The sequence below is a fragment of the Moschus berezovskii genome, chromosome 20, assembly GCF_049115385.1.
Source record: "Moschus berezovskii isolate FMDL1 chromosome 20, NW_MosBer_1.0, whole genome shotgun sequence".
Classification (NCBI taxonomy): domain Eukaryota; kingdom Metazoa; phylum Chordata; class Mammalia; order Artiodactyla; family Moschidae; genus Moschus; species Moschus berezovskii.
The window spans coordinates 74,075,446-74,098,127 of record NC_142479.1 but is presented as its reverse complement, the minus strand read 5'-3'; the positions used below and the strand labels follow the sequence as shown (position 1 = coordinate 74,098,127).

At 57.8% G+C, this 22,682-nt stretch overlaps 1 protein-coding gene and 1 non-coding gene across 2 annotated transcripts in view; both read right to left on the bottom strand.

Moving 5' to 3' along the window:
- CACNG4 (calcium voltage-gated channel auxiliary subunit gamma 4) overlaps positions 1–19,143 on the bottom strand; it is a 51,141-nt gene extending 31,998 nt beyond the window's left edge. Inside the window, exon 1 of the mRNA XM_055398219.2 lies at positions 18,839–19,143. Coding sequence (XP_055254194.2) covers positions 18,839–19,058 — 220 coding nt within the window. The 5' untranslated portion in view covers positions 19,059–19,143. The remainder of the gene's footprint in view (positions 1–18,838) is intronic.
- LOC148774792 (Nuclear RNase P) lies at positions 11,264–11,481 on the bottom strand. The gene has a single exon (XR_016035605.1).
- Positions 19,144–22,682: the final 3,539 nt, after the last annotated feature.

Here is a 22,682-nt window from a genome sequence, read left to right as displayed (position 1 = left end):
GGATGGGCCTCACCTGCATCCTCTCCTCCACCCCATCCTCTTCAGGGCTCAGCTTTCCTGGTCTGGACTCTCCCAGTGTGTATTAACGGGGCTGTCTGCCCGTACGCCGGCCCCACCTGGCCCCCGCCACCCCATCCTCCTTCAGGACTCCTCACCCCTGGACTAGACTCTTCCCACATTACCTAACAGGTCTGATGCCCCCAGCCCGGCCCCCTCCACCCTGTCCTCAGCTGTAGAGGCGCAGAATCTGGACTCTGGCCGAGGACTGAGTGCAGTCCCTGAGCTGCTTGTGTGAAGGACCCTAGCTGCCGGCCCCTAGCCTCCAGCCCAGCTCCTGGGACTCCTCCTGTGTTGGCAGACCCAGATGTCTCGGCATTCCAGAACTCGCCGTGTCCTGCACCTCTGCGGTGCCCACTTGGGCCCGGGGTGTGGGAGGCACATGGCCTCAGACCTGTGCCCGGGCCCCTGTCTGCCCAGGACTCTTCTCCCTCCTGTTTCTTAGCAGACTCATGCTCACCTTTCAACGGTGGCTCAGCTGACCTGTCCTCTAGGAAGACTCCTGTGCCTGGGAGGCCCCCACCCCGCTCCTGGCTCCTGGCGGCTGCAGCTCCTTGGCCCTGCGTATACTGTCGCGTTTCCTCATGGAAGTGTCATGGGTCTGGCTTCCTCTGTCTCCCGTCTCCTTACTGGACACTGACTTCTTCAAGGATCAGGGCTGGATTCTACTTTTTAACCCCAGTGCTTAATACAATGTCGTCTGAATGAATAAAACATGAACAGATGAATGAAGGAACATGTGACCGAGTGGAGACACGTGACTCGGCACGTTCGGCCGCCCGCCTGCAGACGCCTGCACCTCCTGCAAGATGCAGAGCAAGTGTCGCCGCCTCTGGGAAGCCTTCCCTGACTTCCTTCTGGAATGAAGAGCGCCATGGCAAGTTTCTCTTAACTAAGGATCCGAGAACACCCACGACTGCGGGCAGGAGTCCCCTAGAAGAAACGGAGGGGCCATCATGGTCAACAAGAGTCTGAAATGCAGTACTGGGACACAATCTCAAAAACGACAGAACGATCTCTGTTCGTTCCCAAGGCAAACCATTCAATATCACGGTAATCCAAGTCTATGCCCCGACCACTAGTGCTGAAGAAGCTGAAGTTGAACAGTTCTATGAAGACCTATAAGACCTTATAGAACTAACACACAAAAAAGATGTATTTTTCATTATAGTGGACTGGAATGCAAAAGTAGGAAGTCAAGAGATACCTGGAGTAACAGGAAAATTAGGCCTTGGAGCACGGAATGAAGCAGGGCAAAGGCTAACAGAGTTTTGCCAAGAGAATGCACTGGTCATAGCAAACACCCTCTTCCAACAACATAAGAGAAGACTCTACACATGGAATCACCACATGGTCAACACCAAAATCAGATTGATTATATTCTTTGCAGCCAAAAACGGAGAAGCTCTATACAGTCAGCAAAAACAAGACCGGGAGCTGACTGTGGCTCAGATCATGAACACCTTATTGGCAAATTCAGATTGAAATTGAAGAAAGTAGGGAAAACCACTAGACCATTCAGGTATGGCCTAAATCAAATCCCTTACGATTATACAGAGGAAGTGACAAATAGAGTCAAGGGATTAGATCTGTTAGACAGAGTGCCTGAAGAACTACAGACGGAGGTTCATGACATTGTACAGGAGGCAGTGATAAAGATTATACTCAAGAAAAAGAAATGCAAAAAGGCTCTCTGAGGAGGCCTTACAAATAGCTGTGAAAAGAAGAGAAGTGAAAGGCAAAGGAGAAAAGGAAAGATATACCCATATGAATGTAGAGTTCCAACGAATAGCAAGGAGAGATAAAGCTTTCCTCAGCAATCAATGCAAAGAAATAGAGGAAAACAATAGAATGGGAAAGACTAGAGAACTCTTCAAGAAAATTAGGGATACCAAGGGAACATTTCCTGCAAAGATGGGCTCGATAAAGGGCAGAAATGGTGTGGATCTAACAGAAGCAGAAGATATTAAGACGAGGTGGCAAGAATACACAGAAGAACTGTACAAAAAATGTCTTCATGACCCAGATAATCATGATGGTATGATCACTCACTTAGAACCAGACATCCTGGAATGCAAAGTCAAGTGGGCCTTAGGAAGCATCACTACAAACAAAGCTAGTGGAGGTGATGGAATTCCAGTTGAGCTATTTCAGATCCTAAAAGATGATGCTGTGAAAGTGCTGCACTCAATATGCCAGCAAATTTGGAAAACTCAGCAGTACTGTACTGGAAAAATGTCAGTTTTCATTCCAATCCCCAAGAAAGGCAAGGCCAAAGAATGCTCAAACTACCGCACAATTGCACTCATCTCACACACTAGCAAAGTCATGCTCAAAATTCTCCAAGCCAGTCTTCAACAGTACATGAACCATGAACTTCCAGATGTTCAAACTGGATTTAGAAAAGACAGAGCAACCAGAGATCAAACTACCAACATTTGCTGGATCACTGAAAAGGCAAGAGAGTTCCAGAAAAACATCTGCTTTATTGACTATGCCAAAGCCTTTGACTGTGTGGATCACAACAAACCGTGGAATATTCATAAAGAGATGGGAATCCAAGACCACCTGACTTGCCTCCTGAGAAATCTGTATGCAGGTCAGGAAGCAACAGTTAGAACTGGACATGGAACAACAGACTGGTTGCAAATTGAGAAAGGAGTACATCAAGGCTGTATATTGTCACCCTGCTTATTTAACTTATATGCAGAGTACATCATGAGGAACGCTGGGCTGGAAGAAGCACAAGCTGGAATCAAGATTGCGGGGAGAGATATCAATAACCTCAGATATGCAGATGACACCACCCTTATGGCAGAAAGTGAAGAACTAAAGAGCCTCTTGATGAAAGTGTAAGAGGAGAGTGAAAAAGTTGTCTTAAAACTCAACATTCAAAAAACTAAGATCATGGCATCCGGTCCCATCACTTCATCGCAAACAGACAGGGAAACAGTGGAAACAGTGAGACTTTATTTTTTTGGGCTCCAAAACCACTGCGGATGGTGACTGCAGCCATGAAATTAAGACGTTTGCTCCTTGGAAGGAAAGTGATGACCAACCCAGACAGCACATTAAAAAGCAGAGACGTTATTTTGCCAACAGAGTTCCGTCTCGTCAAACCTATGGTTTTTCCAGTAGTCATGTATGGATGTGACAGGCAGACTATAAGGAAAGCTGGGCGCTGAAGAATTGATGCTTTTCCACTGTGGTGCTGAAGAAGACTCTCAAGAGTCTCTTGGACGCAAGGAGATCCAACCAGTCAATCCTAAGGGAAATCAGTCGTGAATATTCACTGGAGGGACTGATGCTGAAGCTGAAACTCCAATACCTTGGTTACCTGATGTGAAGAGCTGACTCACTGGAAAAGACCCTGATGCTGGGAAAAATTGAAGGTGGGAGGAGAAGGGGGCGGCAGAGGATGAGATGGATGGATGGCATCACCGACTCTACGACATGAGTTTGAGTAAACTTAGGGAGTTGGTGATGGACAGCGAGGCCTGGCATGCTGCAGTCCATGGGGTGGCAAAGAGTCTGACATGACTGAGCAACTGAACTGAACTGAAGGATCTCAGAAGAGCCCCACCCACTTGGGAGCTGCCCTAGGGCAGGCTCTGCCCTCCGGGCGGTAGCCAGAGGGACCCTTTTAGAACCCTGGTGAAAGCCCCAAGCCGCCCAGGGCTCCTCCTGCAGAGCAGAGGGCCAAGTCCTCACCCGTGGCCACAGTTCCTTCTCTGACCCTCATCTTCGCTCCCCGGTCAGGCCCCGGACAGACTCTCGAGGGGCTGTGACATCTGCTATTTCCTCTGCCTGACATGGTCTCTCCGAGGCCTCCACAAGACTGGCCTTCTGGCCTCTTCCGGGCCTCCCCGAAGCCTCTGTCATCACAGCCTTCACCCTGATGCTCCGGGTTTTTCTTGATGACTGTGTGTCTCCCCTGTGACAATATAAACACTGCATGAGAAGTTGTCTGTTTTATTTATTCACTGCTGTGAAAGAAAGTTTCCCCACCACCTCAAAGGCTGCCTGGTTAGTGGCAGGCACTCTATAAATGTTTGTTGAATGAATACATAAATGAATCCCTGTGTGCCCATGATTCAGTCTGGGGGGCTGGTTTTTAAATTCTCAATGAACATTTGCTGGATTTGAATAGAAATTTGAAAACATACCAGTGGAGCGTCGGGGGGCAGATGGGCAGGACAAGGGCTGGTGGCACGAGCTCCTCAGGCAGAGCTCCCCGGGCAGAGACGAAACAGCTCTCAGAGGCACAGCGGCCTGGTCGAGAGGGAGGAGGTCCCCGGGCCTTGTGAGGGTCCCGGGAGAGGCTCTGCCCTCAGGCAGGACAGTAGGAGGACCTGGCACTCTGTGCATCTCTGAGCCTCGGAACTCGTGGAAACAGGAAGCTGTTCTCACTTAGCAGGTTGAGCAGATTCCCACAAGGCCAGGCACCAGAATAACAGCTGAGTGAATGAATGAGCCCTCCGTCCCTGGAACTTGGCATCGTAAGCACGCGTATTCCCAGCAAGTGTCTGCTGGCTGAACAGGAACTGAAGGAAACGCAGGCCTCAGCGGGCGGCGGCGAGGCAGGTGTGGGCGGGCGAGGACCTGAGGGTCCCTGCCGCCCCCGACCTGAGTCTGGCTGCGCTCAGTGCTTACTGAGGATAACACACAGAGAGGAGCCCGAAGGCCACAGCCTGAGACCACGTCCACCCCCCGGAGGCTCCACAAAGGGAGCCACGCGCCGACTTGCCTCACCCAGGGTGAGTCCTGCCTGCACGTGAACTTGACGTGAACGGAGGCAGACAGGGTCAGACTCTGCTTCTCCACCTGCCTTTTGCGAGCCGGGAGTCACCACGTGAATGCCAGCCACTGCAGTCTGGGTGTGAACGCCGGGCTGGCAGCGGCCCCCACCGCGAACGTGGGTTCCTGCAGCTCACGTTACTGCCTCCACCGGGGAGCTGTCTTGAGCAGAACAATTTCCGCCTTCTTTGAGGAGAGCACCCCATCTTAAGAGCCGCCCTCGGTCTGACAGCTGAATCGCTCCTTTCCGGGCTGCGTGAGTCAGACCCAGGGCCTAACTTCGTGCTCTGTTCTGTCACGATGCCGTGCCCACCTCTTCCGAGAAGCCCGCCGTGCCAGCCTGGCCCACAGCCAGCAGCCAGCACCCACGGGCTGCGCTGGGGGGACGGCCTCACTTCGCCTTCACACCCCACCTCTCGCCCCCCGGCCCCAGCAGCGTCAGCATGGGCCCTGCCTCCCAGAGTCCCTGCAGCAGGTCTGGGGGCTTTACCAGACCCTGAGCCCCCTGCAGCCTCTCCCCACAGGCAGTGGCCATGGGGCTGTGAGCTCCGGGCTGAAGAAGAAGCTGGGGACGGGCAGGGGCAGAGCTGGGCTCCAAGCGCTGGCCGCGTCCCACCCAGGAAGCCCGCCTCAGCCTCCCTGCTGTCCACGGGGGCGTTCCCTGAGTGCCGCCGCATGGACGAAATGGACCATGCAAAGCACCTGCGCACGAGAGACATTCGGAGGTCACAGCTCAGTGATAAGGAGAGGAGCCTGGGGCCCGAATCCTGATGTCAGCACCGGCCGGCTCTGTGGCCTCAGTGACGTTCTTAACCTCTCTGCTCCTCAGTTTCCTCCGTGTACAATGGAAGCAGGGACAGCAACTCACCCATGGGTGCTGAGGACTGGCCACACCAGTCTGGCCCTCTAGCCATCTGCCCAGCCAGCGCTTGGGGCAGGTCCTGGCACACAGTAAAGGCCGTATAAGTAATAGCTCAAGCTATAACTGTCTGACAATTAATTGAATGAAACCATGGCAGTCGCGAGGCTGAGCTAACACATGGAGAACTCTTGAGAAGATGCACAGCATGCTTGGGGCACTGTGAGTGCTCAGGAGGCATCTGCTCTTATTTTATAAGTATTCCTGCTTTGGCTCTTACAAACAGAAGTGAGCCGGAGGGTGTGGGGTGGATACGCAGGCAGGGTGGGGGGCACAAGCGCGCCGTTAGGACTCGGCAGGGCTGGCCCAGCCGCCTTCCTGCTCGTGGGTGTCTCGGCACTCTACCTCTTATAAGGGGAGGGTCTCCTATGTGTCTTTGGGCCCCGTCACCTCCCAGAGCACTCTGCACTGGCAGGCACATTCCAAAGACTTGTTGATTGACAGCCAGAAATGAGCTAGAGAAAGCACCCCATTCAGAGACACAAGAAAACCAGGTCGATTTCCTTCCCCATCCTCCAGGGCTGGGGAGATAGAAGGCGGGCCCACATGCACCTTCCGAGACGATGAGGGCCTTTAAGGCTAAAGATGAGGGCTTTGTTTTCAGCTCCAGGGAAGACTGAACAACGAGGAACAGGCATCGCCATGAAAGGCCCAGAGGTGCTGATGAGATCTGAGAGATAACTGGGTCAAGTGCTGGCCGTCTCGGCCACAGACGGCTGGACACGCACCTCACTCTGCCTACCGTCCGCTGGCGCTTTTATCCTAACCACGACAGCTGCTAACGGCTAAAAGCTGCACTAATGAGCAGTGTGTGTTCCGTGCCTGACTCTTTGTGGCCCCATGGGCTGTAGCTGTAAGGGTCTCTGTCCATGGGATCCTGCAGGTAAGAATACTGGAGTGGGTCGCCATCTCCTTCTCCCATTAATGATCAGTGAGGACCATTCACTTGGCAATGGGGACCCCTGGAAGCTGATACCCCAGCATCGACTGGCATTAGGTGGGTTGGTGGCCGCGCTGGCATAAAGAGCGGGGTGGGGAGGGGTGGAGGTGGAACAGGTCACAGTGGACTCTGCCTTCCTCACAAGATCCCCCAGGCAAAGACCTTTTCTAAAGATTTACACTAATGGAATTGGCAATGAAAAAAGTTGAGACAGAAGAATTCTTTATTTTAAAGCATTTGAGGATTTTTTTTTTTTTTTGTTCAACGAAGCATGCTTAAACTTGCCACGGGGTGATTTTTCAGGAAAAAACGAAAAGCAAGCATCTTGTGTTCAAACTTGATTGGATTCATATTTAAAGAAACCTTGGCCAGTCTGGCTCAAGCAGGAAAGTGCCTCCAAAGGAAGATTTCATGGTAGAGCTTTTATGTTAAGGACTTGGTTTTACGTATGCGATAAAAGTCTGCACGAGCATCTATCTGGGTTTACTTGCCTTCACTTACTGTTTTGGTCACTTTGGGCCTTTCATTATGTGAGGTGGATTTCTAGGAATGGAAACCCAGTGTGCAAATTGTGCTTATAGGAAATAAAGATTTGATGGTAGATGGCTCGGAAAGGCTTCCATCCAGGAATCAATTTGGTTATAAGTCAGGGGTCACCTGAAATAAAACACTGACAGAAGCTGACTGGGCATGGTGCCTGGGGCTGCTCCTGGACGCGCTTCCAGACAAAGAAAGCGGACGGCCTGGGTGCCGAGGAGCACACAGGGGCGTCTGGCTGATCGGGGCTGCAGACCGGTGCTGCCTGGTGCTCCATCAAATTTGGTCATGTTTATGTATGCACATCCCCAACATGGTAGAAAATCAGAAAAAGACAGAAAGAGATAAGATAAACCACTCAGAGTCTCCGTGACCATCACAAAAAACCATTCTGGTGAATTTTTTCCCAAGATTCTTTTCAGACCTCACAGAACAGCAAGAGCCACATTCACATCTATTTGTACAGATGACCTTTAGAGGCTTCCTATCTGTGGGCTTTTGACTCACTCAATTTGCTATTTAATAGAGTTCTCCTCATGTTTAATAACCCTCCTAATAATCACACAGTTAAAAGAATACATTTTTATCTAGTAAATGTCTCAAGAACTTTCAAAAGACTGCCTTGAACGGGAAGAGGGAGAGGGCTTGTAAGCTTTAGATATGGCAGACAAGAGAGGGAAAGGCAGAAATAATTAGAAATACAAGTTAGAAAGAAAGAAAGGGAGCCGGGTCGGGGTGGGGGAGGACGGGCTGGGAGATGGGCAGGAACTGAGGAGCGGGTTTGGAGGATGGGGTGATGTGGGGGACATGGGGGTGAAGAAGCCCAAACAAGGACCTGGGGACACATCGAAGACCCAAGTGGAAGGGGGTGCTGGCCGGCGGGGGTGGGTGGGTGGGCTAGGGGCCAGCAGGCAATGCTCCGAGAAGGGGAAGTAGACCACCAGGGCCGTGGCCATGGGTGACAAGGGGCCACCAAGGTGAGAGAGGGAAGACCCTCCAAATAGTTAAGCCCAGGGGGACTCTCCAGCCCCAGGCATCTGGCCTTGACTCACACGCAGGAATCCGTGGGCAGAAAGATAACAAAAGCTATTTTTCATGCAAGAGGAGTTGGACATCAGGAAAAATCAGAGCCCCTTTGTATGACATGCCAAACTGCTGAAGCGAGAGAATGTCTCGGGTGAGGGCTCAGATGAGAGCGGGGATGGCACGCTTGCCCCAGGGAGCCAGCCCTCAATGTGAGTTTGTTATAGGCCGGAAGCAAGTGTGGGGTGTTCCCCTCCCACCGCACGGCCAGACGAGCTGGTGACACGGCCTTGGCTGGACTGCCCGGCCCCTGGAAGGAAGCCTGGGTGTCCTGAGATGTCCCCGGGGAGTCTTTGGGGAGCCATGGTCTCCTCCCAGCTTGTGGTGTGGTCTGGGGGCTGGAGGTGAGCCAGGCTCCCGCCTCCAGACCCACCCTCACGGGCCCCCCGTAGCCCCTTGTGCAGGGCGGTCTCTGGGTGTTGGGCCACACCCAAGCACCAACGTCTCCGCTCAGCTCCTGCCAGCAGATCTGCCCAGTAGGTGTTATTAGTGTACCCAGATTACAGAGAAAGCAACTGAGGCTCAGAGAGACAGCAATGGCTGGTGGCAGGGCTAGTGCCAGTGGGAGGCAGAGCTGGACTTAAACCCTGACTCACTCTGGGCCCTGAACCTCACGTCCACCAGCACGTCCTCCAAGGAGCCACTCAGCTGCTAGAAACCTCAAATCTCCCGTGAGGCAGGAGTGTGCAGAGCCTCGTGTTTCCCACCTATCCTTCTGACAACCCTGAGACAGGCCTTCGCGGAAGCGCAGGAGGAGGCCCTGCCGTCGGGCGTTCTGAGGATGTCCTTGCCATGCCGTCTCCTCCTGCAGGTCCCCAGGACCAGACAGCAAGTCCCCGGGCCGTGCAGTACCCACCAAGCCCAGCACAAGGCCAGGCCTCAGCAGGGGCCCCGCGACAGCCCAGGGTGCACGCTTCACTCTCTGAGGACGCGCCCGGCCCTGCGTTCGCGGGGCCACGGGAGAATCGGGCGAGCGGCGGCTCCAGCCTCCCCTGCCCTGCAGGCCAGCCGCCGCCTCCCTGCAGCCTCAGAGCCCAGCTCCCCCGCCCCACCTTCTCCCACCAGTAAGCCGGGGGGTGGAGGGGGCATCCAGTGCAAAGTGAAAATGTGGGTTCTCCTCTTCAAAAATGATCAAGGATGTTCCGTTGGTGACGACCTGTTACTGGGGCCTGGGGTCTTTCCAGGCCAGTCTTGATGTTAAATGCTCTGGGTTGTGCCCCATCCTACTCCACCATCTCTGCCTGCCTGAATCGAAGAGTGCCAGCATTTCAGGATCCAAGAACACTTCGTATACCACCTCACGCATATCAAATCACGTGAGAAAGTCTGTGCTCTGCTATTTTATCTAGAACTTTGGTTCAGAAAATACAAAGATCCCACTGCTCTCTGTCCCACTGCAGAACTGGAGGCGTTGGGTCAGCAGTCATGGCCTGACATCCTGTCACAGGGGAGCCCCTGCCAGCATCCGACGGGGACGGATGGTGGATGCCCCGGCCCTCTGCCCTGTGTGTGGGGAGGAGCAGCCCTCTGACCAGCCCACCAGAAGCCTCCTGTCCCCCACCCCAGGGCAGTGCTCCTCGCTCTGTGTCCTAGGGAAGGGCTCCACCGCCTGGGGGTGTTGACTGCTGTAACCCCATTTTACAGATGAGAAAACGGAGGCTCAGGGAAGCCAAGCAGCTTGCCCAGGGTCACAGAGCGAAGCAGAGCAGGGTTCCTTCGAAGCCCTCTCTGACTCCCTCCCCACCCCCCAGCCTTCCTATTAAGCATCACGCGGACTTGGGTCAGAGATCACCTGCCCTGAGTCTTCCTGAGGGCGAAGCCCCTCGTGGGAGCTGTTAGGTGTCTGGGGCTTTGCAGATTGGGGAACGAGCTCGACATTGTCCCATCGACAGCCATCGAGCTGGGGGTGATGTGATCTGGTTTACATTCTTACAAGGTCTTCCTGGCTGCGTGTGGAGAAGGGCTCACGCAGGGGCAGGCGGGTTGGCTAGGACTCTCCCTGGGGAACCCAGGTGAGAAAAGACAGAGGCTGGGAGCCAGCTGGGGGCTGAAAGGAACCTGGCGGGGATGTGGCAGGGAAGGGGTCTGACCTCGTCTCTGCGGTGGCCGGCCCTGGGCTGGGCGCACAGCAGGTCACCAGTGCTTCCTGAGGGCCAGTGGCTGGGTGGGTGGGAGAGGGGCCGGCTGACTCTGGAGGTGGGAGCCTGCAGGAGCGGGTCCAGGGCGGGGCTGCCACCAGCGTGCCGGTCCTCGCCGGGCGTCAGGGTGAAAAGAGGCCACGCCAAGTGTTTCCAAGAAAATGAGCCTGAAATCCCGGACCCTCTGCAGGGCCTCCGTGGAGCAGAGCAGTCCCCAGGTGACCTCTCATTGGAGAGTCACACAACCCGGTGGGGAGGGCGGGGACGACACGGGAGGATGGAAGGAAGAGGAGGAAGAAAAGATGGAGGGAGGGGAGAGGGAGACAGAGGCAGAGAGGAGGGGAGGTGGAGGGAGTGAGGGAGGGGGGAGGAGGGGAGGAGGGAGGGGGGAGGGGGAAGGAGGAGGGGGGAGGGAGGGAGGGGGAGGGGAGGGGGGAGGGAGGGGGATGGAAGGGGACGGAGGGAAAGAAGGGTATCGCCTGCCAACCTGACAGCCAAGCCCTCAGAGGCTCCAGCAGGTTAGGGTTAGGATACACAAGCCTGTCCAGATGTTAACGGCAGAACTAGGATCAGGCGCAGGTCTCCTGACTCCCGTCCTGATGTTTCCGAAGCCGGCCCCCTGTCCTCCTTTGTCCAGCCCCTATCCCATGATACTGGAGTTCCCGGCTGCAGCCTTGGTGCCCACCAGGAAACAGGAGAGGGGACACGTGGCCTGGGTGACTGCCATCACCCCCTGGGTGCGACCCTGGTTCTAGACCCTATTTCAGCTCTTTTTTTTTTCTTTTTCTAAGGACGGGCGGGAGAGTAGTCTGAATTGGGTTATGAGCCCCCACGCGGGGTACCTCACCTCAGCCACTGAACCCTATTTCAGCTCTTAATTGAGGGCCCTTGGGCTCTGATTTCATGGTTCACAGAAGCCATTCAGTGTGGTTCTGCCTCTCAGAGGGGATGAAATAGCACCATGCTCTACACGGGCCTGAACATCCAAGGGATGCTCAGCTTCTTCCATTCCTAGACCCTGGAGGCCAGTGAGCCAACCTGGGGCCCCACTCAGCTCAGCTGAAAAGGCTGGGTGACTTATTTTTTCTGGGAAAACTTCCAAGTTTGAGGAAATAAGGAAGGGGAAGGCAAGGTGGCGCAGTGGTAAAGAATCTGCCTGCCGACGCAGGAGATGTGGGTTCGATCCTTGGGTCAGGAAGATCCCCTGGAGGAGGAAATGGCAACCCGCTCCAGTGTTCTTTCCTGGAGAATCCCATGGACAGAGGAGCCTGGGGGGCTACAGTCCACGGGGTCACAAAGGGTTGGACACGACTGAGCACACACACACTGTCTGCTCTGCAAAGACCCTGGAGCTCTGCGAGGGGCTCCACGTGGTCCCAGCCCCATCCGGACTGCTCAGGGGCCTTTGAGATACCAAGGAGCAGGACAGCAGAGAAAGGTCCAGAGGGAGTGAGGGCCCTTCACCCTGCTGGGTGCCCAGGAAGGGGCCAGCCCCTGGGGGAGGCTGGGCAGATGGAGCCCCGACCAGGCAGCTCCCACCTGCTTCTGCTCCGGGTCCATCACTAACGAGCTGTGTGACCTTGAGCAAGAGCCCCTCCCTCTCCAGCCTCGCTCTCTTTTGCTTGCAGGGTGGAGGGATCCGGCCACACCAGCCACGCCCCCAGGCAGGTGACTGGCCCACCTGCAATTCATCACTCATCAAAGGGAATGCGGCCGGCTACCACTCACGCCTCCTGTCACCTAAAGCAGACGCCAGGCTGTCCCCCAGCAGAGATGCTCTCTGCCCCCCCCACTGACGTTCCACGCTTCTTGAAGAAAAGAGAAATAATGGAGTTCCTATCAGGTACTGGGCATCAGGTATGCTCGTGCCCTGAACCTAAATGACTCCTCCCTTCGAGCAGAGGTCTCCACGGGGGCAATTCTGCCTGCTCCTCTCACCACCGCCCAGGAGACGTCTGGCAAAGTCTGCAGACACTTTGGTTGTCACAGCTTGGTGGGTGGGGGCTGTAAGTGGCTTCCAGTCAGTCAAGCCAGAGATGCTGCTGAACCATCCACACTCACAGGGCCTCACAGTGAAGAACGAGCGGCTCAGGGGGTCCTCAGGCCCCTCCCTCCCCCGGCTCCTTCCTGCCTCGGCCTCGCCTAGAAGCGCCCCCTCCAGCCCTTCTCAGACAGCTCCTCCCCGTCCCCTTGACCTACAGCCACCCTCCCCGGCCTCTTCCAGCAGGCGGCCCGCACACTCTCCGCTTACATCAAACAGTCGTCACTCCCTGGAAGTGTCAGCTGCCCCAGTAGAATGGCAGCTCCCACACGCCGACAGAGCAGCCGCTCCGTGAGCAGGGGCGGCGTGAGAGGACGGAGGCAGGGGCACAGGTGTGCCCGGCAGGCCGGGGGCTCACCCTTCTAGGTGTGGTAAAAGTCCAAGTGTCAGTCGCTCAGCCGTGCCCGACTCTTGTGACCCCACAGACTGCAGCCCGCCAGGCTCCCCTGTCCATGGGGTTCTCCAGGCACAAGTACTGGGGTGGGCTGCCACGCCCTTCTCCAGGGCATCTTCCCGACCCAGGAATGAACTGGGTCTCCCGCACCGTGGGCAGCTTCTTCACCATCTGAGCTGCCAGATGTGTGCTGAGAGCCACAGGCATCTCAGCCTTTGTGTGCTGAGAGCCACTGCACTGTCATCTCAAAGGGTTTCCACCTGGAGAAACAGCTTCCTGTGGGCACACGTCGAGGCCACGTGGAGCCTGGTTCCACCTGCAGGCTGCAGGCGGGGGCTCTCTGGGGCTCAAGTGGCAGAAGGTCAAAGGTGGGAGGAATGTTCCAGATCAGCCAGGTTCCACTTCCAGATGAGCAGACAGAGGCTGCCAGGCTCTCTGACGCCCTGGATCTGATGACCTGAGGTCGCTTCCTACTCTGGGCTTCTATTACTATGTCCTAGAAGCCCCCAGAGTCCTGGCCATCCGGATGGACACTGGAGATTCATTTTAAAGGGTGCTTAATTTCCTCCTGAACCTTTCTGAAGCCCCTGTCAGGGAGCGCCTCCAAAGCTAGGTCTACAATGAGACCATTAAGTCAGGCTGGGGTCCTCCAGGAACCCCAGCTCCTCTTCTCTAAGTCAGCCGACTCCAGCTGGGCTTTTCTTGTAAGAAAAGAGAAAGGAGTGGAGGACAGAGGAGGCTGAAGACAGAGCAGGGCGTGAAGGGAAGGCAGACATGAGAAGGGCTGCCAGGGCCCCCCGTGTGACTAGAGAGCAGGCACCTGACAGGAGGGAATGACTCACTGCAAAAGACCCCGATGCTGGGAAAGACTGTGGGCAGGAGGAGAAGGGGGTGACGGAGGATGAGGGGGCTGGATGGCATCACCGACTCGATGGACAGGAGTTTGAGCAAGCTCTGGGAGACGGTGAAAGACAGGGAGGCCTGGCGTGTTGCAGTCCACGGGGTCACAGAGAGTCGGACAGGACTGAGCGAGAACAACCAGCTCCAGAGCAGGGAGAGAAGGAAGAGCACCTTCACGGACCGTGTCCTCCCCAAACCCACGCTGACACTCTGCCCCCAGCGTACTCGGTGGCGGGGCTCTGGGAGGTGAGCAGACGCGTGAGGCCACGAGGGTGGGGTCCCCACGAGGGCGTCAGTGTCCTCAGCATGAAGGAGTGGAGCAGAGAGCCCTCCCCGCCCTGAGGACACGGGAGAGGGTGGCCGCCTGCGAGGCAGGAAGCAGCTCTCACTGGGAACCGAGCTGCCCAGCACCTCGGTCTTGGGCTTCAGCCTCCAGAGCTGCAAGAAACAGTCTGCGGTTTGAGCGCTTCGGCCAACCACGTTCTGTGACGCAGCCAAGCTGACTCAAACAGCCCCCCTCCCGTCTGTGTGGTTCAAGCACAGGGTTCCCCCAGCAGGTAGAGAGTTGGGCCCACCTGTTTAGCCCCAACCGCATCCGGACGTGGGCAGGCGCCCCGACACCCAGGGGCTGAGGCCGTCTTAACCCTCACTTTCCCCCGTCAAAGGCAGATCCTGAAGACTTACACTGCGGAGTTGCTGGCAATTACACAAACTAATGTCAGGTCCCAGAGGCTGGTGTGATGGCTGTTACGAGCAACCCTGGAAGGACCAGGAGGGGCCAGGGGTCCAGTTGGTGAGCTGGGCACCATGGGGAGGCCTGTTCTCTGCCCGCACCCCCGGTACTGGCTGGACAGGCTGCCCATGAGTCAGTGCAAGAGAAGACGGACACAAACCCAGACAGGATAAGCCTGGAACAGGGTGGGGAAAGGATGGTATTCAGACCCAAACCTCCCTGAGCGCACCCGAGTCAGGAGCGTGGTGTAAGGCAGGGCTTCCTGCTGACCCACTGAGAGAGGGTTCCAGATGCAAGAAGCACGTCAATGGGTGGCGGGGCCCGGGTGGCGGGGCCTGGGTGGCGGGCCCGGGTGGTCCTCCTTGGGTGGCCCTCCCTGGCTGGCCTCCCCCTCCCCTGCCCCGGGGCACTGCTGACTCCTTGTCTTCCTTGGTGTGTGTGGTGAGTGAAGTCTGGGTCCCTGGTGTGAGAGGTGCTGCCTGAGGTGGGGCAGGAAGGTTGCAGGGTCCAGGGTCTCCCCACCTCCCCAGCAGGCGCCCAGGACAAGCTGACATGAAGCAGGCACGGATCACCCCGGCGCCCAGGCTGCCCTCTGGAGGTGTGCTGTGGGCGTGCTGGGGTCAGTCCTTCTACAGGGACTGGCAGACGCGGGGGCTGCTCCGGAGGCTGAACTCTGCTGGGACCTTTTTCTGGGCACGGAGCTCCCCTGATTGCACCGCAGCGACAGGGTCCCTCTAGCACCCAGTAGCTCAGCGTGGTTGCGGGCGCTTTGCCAACACAAGCTGCTTCACTCGGAGACCAGAGCCTCCTCTTCTCTTCCTGCGTCTCCGGGAGGCACCCTGCCCTGTCCCAAGCTCATCGCACACGCTTCAGAATGCTTGTTTCTCTTCCGCACCTCATCTGATTCCAGGAGGCGCCAGAGACTAACCAAATGTGGGGTGGTGGTAGCTTTATGGGAAAGCCCACAAAGACTGGTTACTCCTTTCCCACGTCCCCAGAGCTGGGCTGAGAGTCAGCAAAGACACAAAGGAGGGCGGTGGAGGCCTAGGGGACAGAGGCAGTGGGTGGCTGGTTAGGGGGGAGCAGGCTGGTCCCAATGTGGTGGGAAGAGAGAGAAGGGACAATGTGTGTGTTACCCAATTTGTGTATCAGCTGAACATTCTCACTTCCAAATGCTTTCATGCTGCCGCAAGCCGGTCTCAGAGCTGGGCTCCTCCATTGGGCAGTCAAGTGCAAGTGCGTGCTCAGTCATGTCTGACTCTCTGCAGCCCACCAGACACCTCCGTCCATGGCATCTCCCAGGCGAGAATACTGGAGTGGGTCGCCATTTCCTCCTCCAGGGGCTCTTCCCGACCGAAGGATCAACTCCTCGTCTCCTATGACTTCTGCAATGGCAGGCAGACTCTTTACCACTGTGCCGCCTGGCAGGTGTTTGGTTCTGTTTTTAACGGGAACCCAGAAGAAGTTTGGAGAAGGGCAGGATGGCACGGTAGGAAGAGCTCTGCAGTGAGACAAAGGCTCCTACCTGATGCCTGTCGGAGCGCCTGCTCCTCACGGCTGCTGTGAGCGTGCTGTGCGGTAACGCACACAACGTGCAGGAAAGGACTGCGACGCTTGCTGAACACGGCGGCCGTGGGGAGCCCAGGCTTTGGGGGCAGAAGAGGGGATGTCCGCGTGGTGAGGTGGGAGTAGCGGTGTTCTGTACGCGGTCCTGCCAGACAGGAACCGAGGGCGGGGCTGTCCTGCCCACAAGACCATCCCTGGGAAACAACCAGGAGGCTGACCTGCTGCTTGGGAGATATCAGCAAAGCCTTCAGAGCCCCACAGCCACAACTGGCGTTTTATTAGCTACCTGCTTCAGCCATTCTTCAGTTTCAGCTTAGAGCTTTGACCTTTTCATTTTTCCCCATGTAACACTTTGGGGAACTTTGCTAGAAAGCAGGTGGAAATAATGCCCTGTACCCAAACAAGCCAACATTGAGGAGACCACATCCCCAGGGAGTGCCGGTGGGGTCTCAGCCTGAATGCTCGCTGGCAGGATGTTGGTGGGGGGTGTCATAGGAAGTGGAGGCTGTTGGACTCCACGAAGTGCTTTTAGAAGATAAGCTGTCAGTTTTTGCCCGGGCTGACGGACTGTCAGGATGATTCAAGCACACCAAGGAATCCTGAACCAGCACTCCCAGCCCTGGATGGGTCCAAGGACATCCTGGCCCTTGGGGGTGGGCTGGTTTGGTCCCCAGAACCCCTGAGTTCCTGGCGGTGACAGAGGCAGCCCTGCTCTTTCAGTAAAGTCCCCCAGATGGCAACACCCCACCCTCCCTCTGCCAGTGGAGCCAGCTGCCCAGATCAGCTTGGGGCTCTCTTGATGAACATCGAGTGCAAACGGCTCGAGGCAGCTGGCAAGATGCTAAGTGCAGCATCAATCCTAATTAGGATGAGAAATTAATAAAGGAGGCATGTGGGCCAGTCTGCAGAGGCCAGGCTTGCCGGCGTGGAGAAGTGAGTTCCAGTTTTTGACAGGGAAACTGGAAGGCCTGGGGTCAATGCCTAGGTGTGGGTGACGACAGGGGGATGACTTAACAGGACCATGTACATACATGGCGCCCAGCAGAGCCTGTGAGTTAGAGTTCGGGGGCCGGCAGCCTTGTTCTGTGTCTAACTCAGGTGCTGTGGCAGGGAGTGACGTGGGTGCGCCCTCCAGATGAGAGGAGTAGGTGTTCACGATCTGAGCAACTGCACCCCAGGAAAGATGTTTCTCAAAAGAAAAGAGGGGGTGTCATCGTGAGCCCACAGATCCTTCCGGGGCTTTTCCGGGACTGTTTCCCAAACTATTGATTGCACATTCCTTCTCTCAGAAGACTCCACTCAGCCCTGGCAATAAGCTTCAGGCTCAAAGGGCAAAGCAGCCTGGGCTGGGAGCGGGTGTGTGTGTGGGAGGCTGTGGGGGGCAGAGGAAGGGGGAGAGGGGGGCGGGATTTCAGAGGAGAACAGGCAGGATACGTAGGTGCAAGGCCGCCTCACCTGGCCACCCTTCTCTACAGGGTCTCCGTGACCACGACCCCAAAGCCAGAAGAAGGGCCACCTCTTCCCGAGCTCTCCCCTCCTCCACGAAGACCCAGCCACGCCGGACTCTGTGCCGGGGCTGGGGCCGCAGGCAGAAGTCGGGCCGAGAGAGAACTTCCCGACCCCCCGAGGGCGGAGCGAACACAGGGGAAGAAAGAGGAGACTGTTCGAGGATCGTGGGAAGGGACCCTCCCCCAGCTCCTCACCCCTTCTCCGACCTGAAAGCCCAGACCGAGCGGGGACCGTCCACAACCCGGCTGGGACTCCGCCGCCCAACGGCCACCTGTTAGTGCAAGCTCCGCAGCAGGGCCGGCGGGAGGCGCTCAGCTCCGGCGCACGGCGCCACTGGCGGGGTCCCCCGAAGCGAGCGGTCCCCACTGCCCGGAGGCACCCAGTCCCGGCCCCGGGAGGCATCCATCCTTACAACACCTACTAGCCTGCCCGCCGCGCACTTGGGGGTGCAGCGCCGCGTCCCTCCGGCCCCGCCCGGCGGCCACGCCCCTCAGGCCGCCCCTGGTCCGCGGGTCCTTGCAGACCCCGGCCTCGGGACCTGCTCGGGGGGACTTGGTGACGCTCCCCTCCACTTGCCTCCCCAGCGAGCGGGCATGAGCGGCCGGCGGCCCCGGGAAGAGTACGTGGCGGAGCAAGGTCTCGGCAGACACCAGGCTTGGGCGACCCTGGTCTCCCAGACCCCCTCGGCGCCCAGCCCCCACTCCCACCCCTCGGCAGGGCCCGGAGCGATCTCGGAGCGGCCCTCGAGCTACCCGCCCCCGGCCGGCCCCGCCCCAGGATGGCCAGTTCCCATAGCAACCGCACAGACACCGGTTGCCAAGCAACCTCTCCCCCTCCTCCTTCCCCTCCTCTGGCGTCCGCTCCCCCAGCCTCAGCCTCCTCCCGCCCCCTCGCCAGCCTCCATCTCCCCTGGGGCCCCGACGCGGCCCCTCGCGATCGCTCTGGTCTTGGGCTGCGCGCGCGCGCGTGAGTTTCTGTGTGTTTCATTGTGTCAATGTGCGAGGGGGTGTGCGTGTGCCAGTGGAGAGTTTATGGGATCCGTGTGTTGGGGGGGGTCCCCCGTGGCCGCGAGGATACACGCCCGCTTGCTCTGGCTCCTTTGTGTCTCGCGCGGAGCCAGTGCCGCGCCCACCCGTTCCCGGCCGGCGCCCGGAGCCGGGTGTGTGTGTGCGCGCGCGTGTGTCCGGGCGCGCGCGCGGGGTGGGGGGGCCGGGCCGGCCGTACCTTCGATGCAGCACACGCGCCACAGCCCCGAGTGGGTGAGGTCGCCGCGGGTGCGGCGGGGCGAGGGCCCGTCGTCCATGGTCAGGTTGGTGCCGTTGCAGATGTGCGCGCTGGAGTAAAGCCAGTAGTCCGTGCCGATGGCGATGGCCATGAGCGAGAAGGCGGCGAAGGCTCCGGCCGTGGTCAGCAGCGTCTGCAGCCCGCGGTCGCATCGCACCATGGTGGTGGGCGCCTCATAGCCCGCCGCCCGCCGGCCCGGCCCGCCGCGCCCGCCCGCCCTGCTCCCTCTGCGCGCCGCGCCGGGGGCGCCGGGGCTGGGGGCCGAGGCCCGGGGGGCGGCGCCGCGCCGCGCGCTCCGGCCGCGCCGGGGCTCAAACTCCGAGGCGCGGCGGCGAGTGCGGGCTGCGCGGGCCGCCGGGCGGGCTGGCGGCGGCGACCGGGGCTCCTCCCTCTCGGCCCGCCCTCCCCGCGCGGCCCGCGCCTCCGCCCCGCGCCCTCCGCGCCGCCGCCGCCGCCGCGCTCCCGGCCCGCGCCCCGCCGCTCGGCGCCGCCCCTCGAGCCTCGGCCCCGCCGGGCGTGCGCTCCCGGCTCTGCGCGCCCCGCTCCCCGCCTCTCCGCGCTCGCGCCGGCCTCTCTCCCCAGCTCATTCACATCCCGAGAGCGAAGGGAGCCACGGTCCGGTCCCCAGGCGGAGCGCGGGGAACCGGCGTTGCCAGCCTCCCCGCTTTCCCAGCCCAGGACACCCCATCTTTCTTAAATGGCCCTGCTGCTGCTGCTGCTAAGTCACTTAAGTCGTGTCCGACTCTGTGCGACCCCAGAGACGGCAGCCCACCAGGCTCCCCCGTCCCTGGGATTCTCCAGGCAAGAACACTGGAGTGGGTTGCCATTTAGGGACTCTTTAATAGTGGGGTGTGTGCGCGCGCGCCTGTATCCGCCGCTTCGCGTGCACATATCGGCGCCTCTACCTGGCGATGAATGTACAGGCGTGCGCGCGGGAGTGGGAGAGTTCGGGTCAGATTTCCAGAAGCACCAGATGTGGGTCGCGGCCGGGAGACGTGTTCCAGGCCAAGCCAGGCCCGGGCCAGTCCCCCCGGCCCTCTAGGTGGCTCCTGCACCCAGCGGGCAGGGGCTGGAGGACCCGACTCTGGGGCTGAGGCAGAAGGGAGGGGGCCGCCGGAGGTCCTTCCGGAGGAACACCAGACCGCTGTTTGAGGCCGGACGGGGCGGCCGCGGTGGAAGCTGCGTGCCCCCTCCCCACGTCAGCTTCTGTGGTGCTTTGCTGCCAGTCCAGAGGGCCCCGTTTGTGCTGGATTCAAACATTTCCACCCACCGCTGGCTCCCTCTCTCCCCCGGTCCCCCTTCAATACCTTTATTTCTTTTTCCCTTTCACTCTACTCGAGCTTAACTGGCTTTCCTCACCTCCTCCTTTTATTGCCAGCCTCTGCCTCAAGCCCTGCTGACTTCACTTAATTGCCTTAGCTGTTGGCAGGATTCCAACCTGGACAAGCTCCCTTCTCCAGAACCCGCCAGGCTCCTCCTCGGTTAAGACCCAGCTGGAAACTCTTCCCTCCAGGAAGCCCTTGGGGGCCAGCATCTGAATGTCCAACCTGCCTCTGCTTCCTCCCCTCCCGCATCCTGTGGAAAGCAGCCCTGGACCCCAGGAAGGTCTACGGAGAGCGGCTCTCTTCCTGGAAGATGCAAATTTCACCCTCTTTTTCCTCTTCCCACAGCCCCTGTGACCCAAAGAAAGTTAATTACCCCATGCTGGAATAACTGGTCTCTCTTCCATGAGACTGTGCGCCTTTCGCAAGTCTGAGGTACATGAGATGTGTTTGATCAAGAAATATTTCCTGACCCCTGGAAAATGACATTCTGATTGGGGAAAACAGCGTGTAAATAATAGGGGGAAACTCCAAGATGAGCCTGGCTGCATCAGTTCCCATTTGTCGGTCGCTTCTCTGCCTTTGGGTGTTTGTTCTGCTTCTTCCAAGTCTCAAAGGACAAGAATCATCTATGTGTGTTTCACTTTCACCCACCTACCACCTGGTGCCCAGGGTGTGTCTGAAGGTGTGCACCAGGCATGGGACGACTTGCTCTGGGCCAGAAGAGGGTTACCGACCTGTCCCTAATACACACAAGGATAAATTCTGGATTTTCTTCTCCGAGGCTCCCAGACAGGTGGGTCTCAAGACTCGCTTTTCTTCTTCTTTCTCTCTCTCTCTTTTTAAAGCAGCAAATCTTTGCTTCAAATTAAATCTTAAAACAGAAAAGTAAAGGAAAGTGAAAGTCGTTCAGTTGTGTCCGACTCTTTACAACCTCATGGACTATACAGTCCATGGAATTCTCCAGGCCAGGAGATTGGAATGGGGAGCCGTTCCCTTCTCCAAGGGATCTTCCCAACCCAGGGATCGAACCTAGGTCTCCCACACTGCAGGTGGATTCTCTACTGTTTGAGCCACAAGGGAAGCCCAAGAATACTGGAGTGGGTAGCCTATCCCTTCTCCACTGGATCTTCCCAACCCAGGAATTGAACTGGGATTTCCTGCATTGCAGGCGGATTCTTTACCAGCTGAGCTATCAGGGAAGCCTATTCCAGTGTAAACAAGCCAGTTCTCCCACCAGTTAGCCCTGTAGGTAAGAGCTGGCACTGCTGTGGTTGAATGGGGGACCCACCCACACCCCCTGCAGCCCCCAAAGCAGCCCTGTGGATGTAAGTGTCCAGGAAACATGGTGTGGAAACTGACACCCTTGGTCACAGCTTCAGCCCCTGTGTTCCGTTCTACCTGCAGCCTTCCTCTGGGGACTTCGTAAGAAATGAATGAAAGAGATAAACGGATCCGACCTGTGGGGGGCGGTGAGTGGGGTGAGTCGCTCTCCCCAGTGTCCCCCTAGGTCAAAGGTGGGGGGATGGGGGGGCCTCCTGCAACCCAGTGACCTCTGGGTTAGTCCCGTGGCGACAGAACTCCTTGTCCCTTGGAGCCCGGACACACCAGCTCCTACCCCACCATCCTCAGAGGAATGTGTGAAGAGCTGAGAAAGCACTGGTCTAGGAGCCCAGACTGCCACCAGCAGGGCCACCCTGGGCGGCCGGGGCACGGGGAGGGAGGCGTGGCTCCGTCCCCTTTTCAGAGCTGTTTTAGGGTCAAATACAGAGCCTCGCACGCCGCATCCACTTAGTGACCCTTCACAGCATGAGTAGTGGGTGTTCCCCTCTCTACCTTTCTTTGTGACCACCAAGGACTTTACTTAACTCCTCTGTGTCTCAAATCCCCATGGTGTCAGGTGGTGGATAATAGTGAGACTAACAGCAAATGTAAACTGCAGCCCTAGACGGTGACCTCCTTGAGGCCTCATGCCTTGGAAGATCCGGCTCAGACCCTGATGACCTCAAGGCCAGAGTTTCCCAAGAACATGAAGCGGCTTCTTTGTTCTTGTCAAGAGTTGCTTGACTGTTAATTCACCTGAGGGATGTGGACTCCAGTGGGGGCTCAGCGGTTTGCCTTTCTATCCGTGGCCACACAATTGTCAAGCTGGAGATTGTGAGGGTGTAGACTGTGGAGTCAAATAAGGACTTGACCGCCGGCAAAGGGAGCAGGAGCAAACTCAAGACTGAGACGGTTCATCATGCCTGGGTGAGCACAATTTAAATCTGGAAATTTCTGCTCAGCCGGATTAGAGAGCTCTAAATGGCAGTATTTAACTCTTGCCTGTGGTCCCTGGAGCTTCTCCCAAGTGACATTTCCACATCTGAGGGGGACATGTCCTTCAGTTGCTGGGGAGGAGGCTCTGGACCAACCTCGTTCTAGAGAGGCTGGGTGCTTGGGGTCTTCCCTGGGGAGCCACG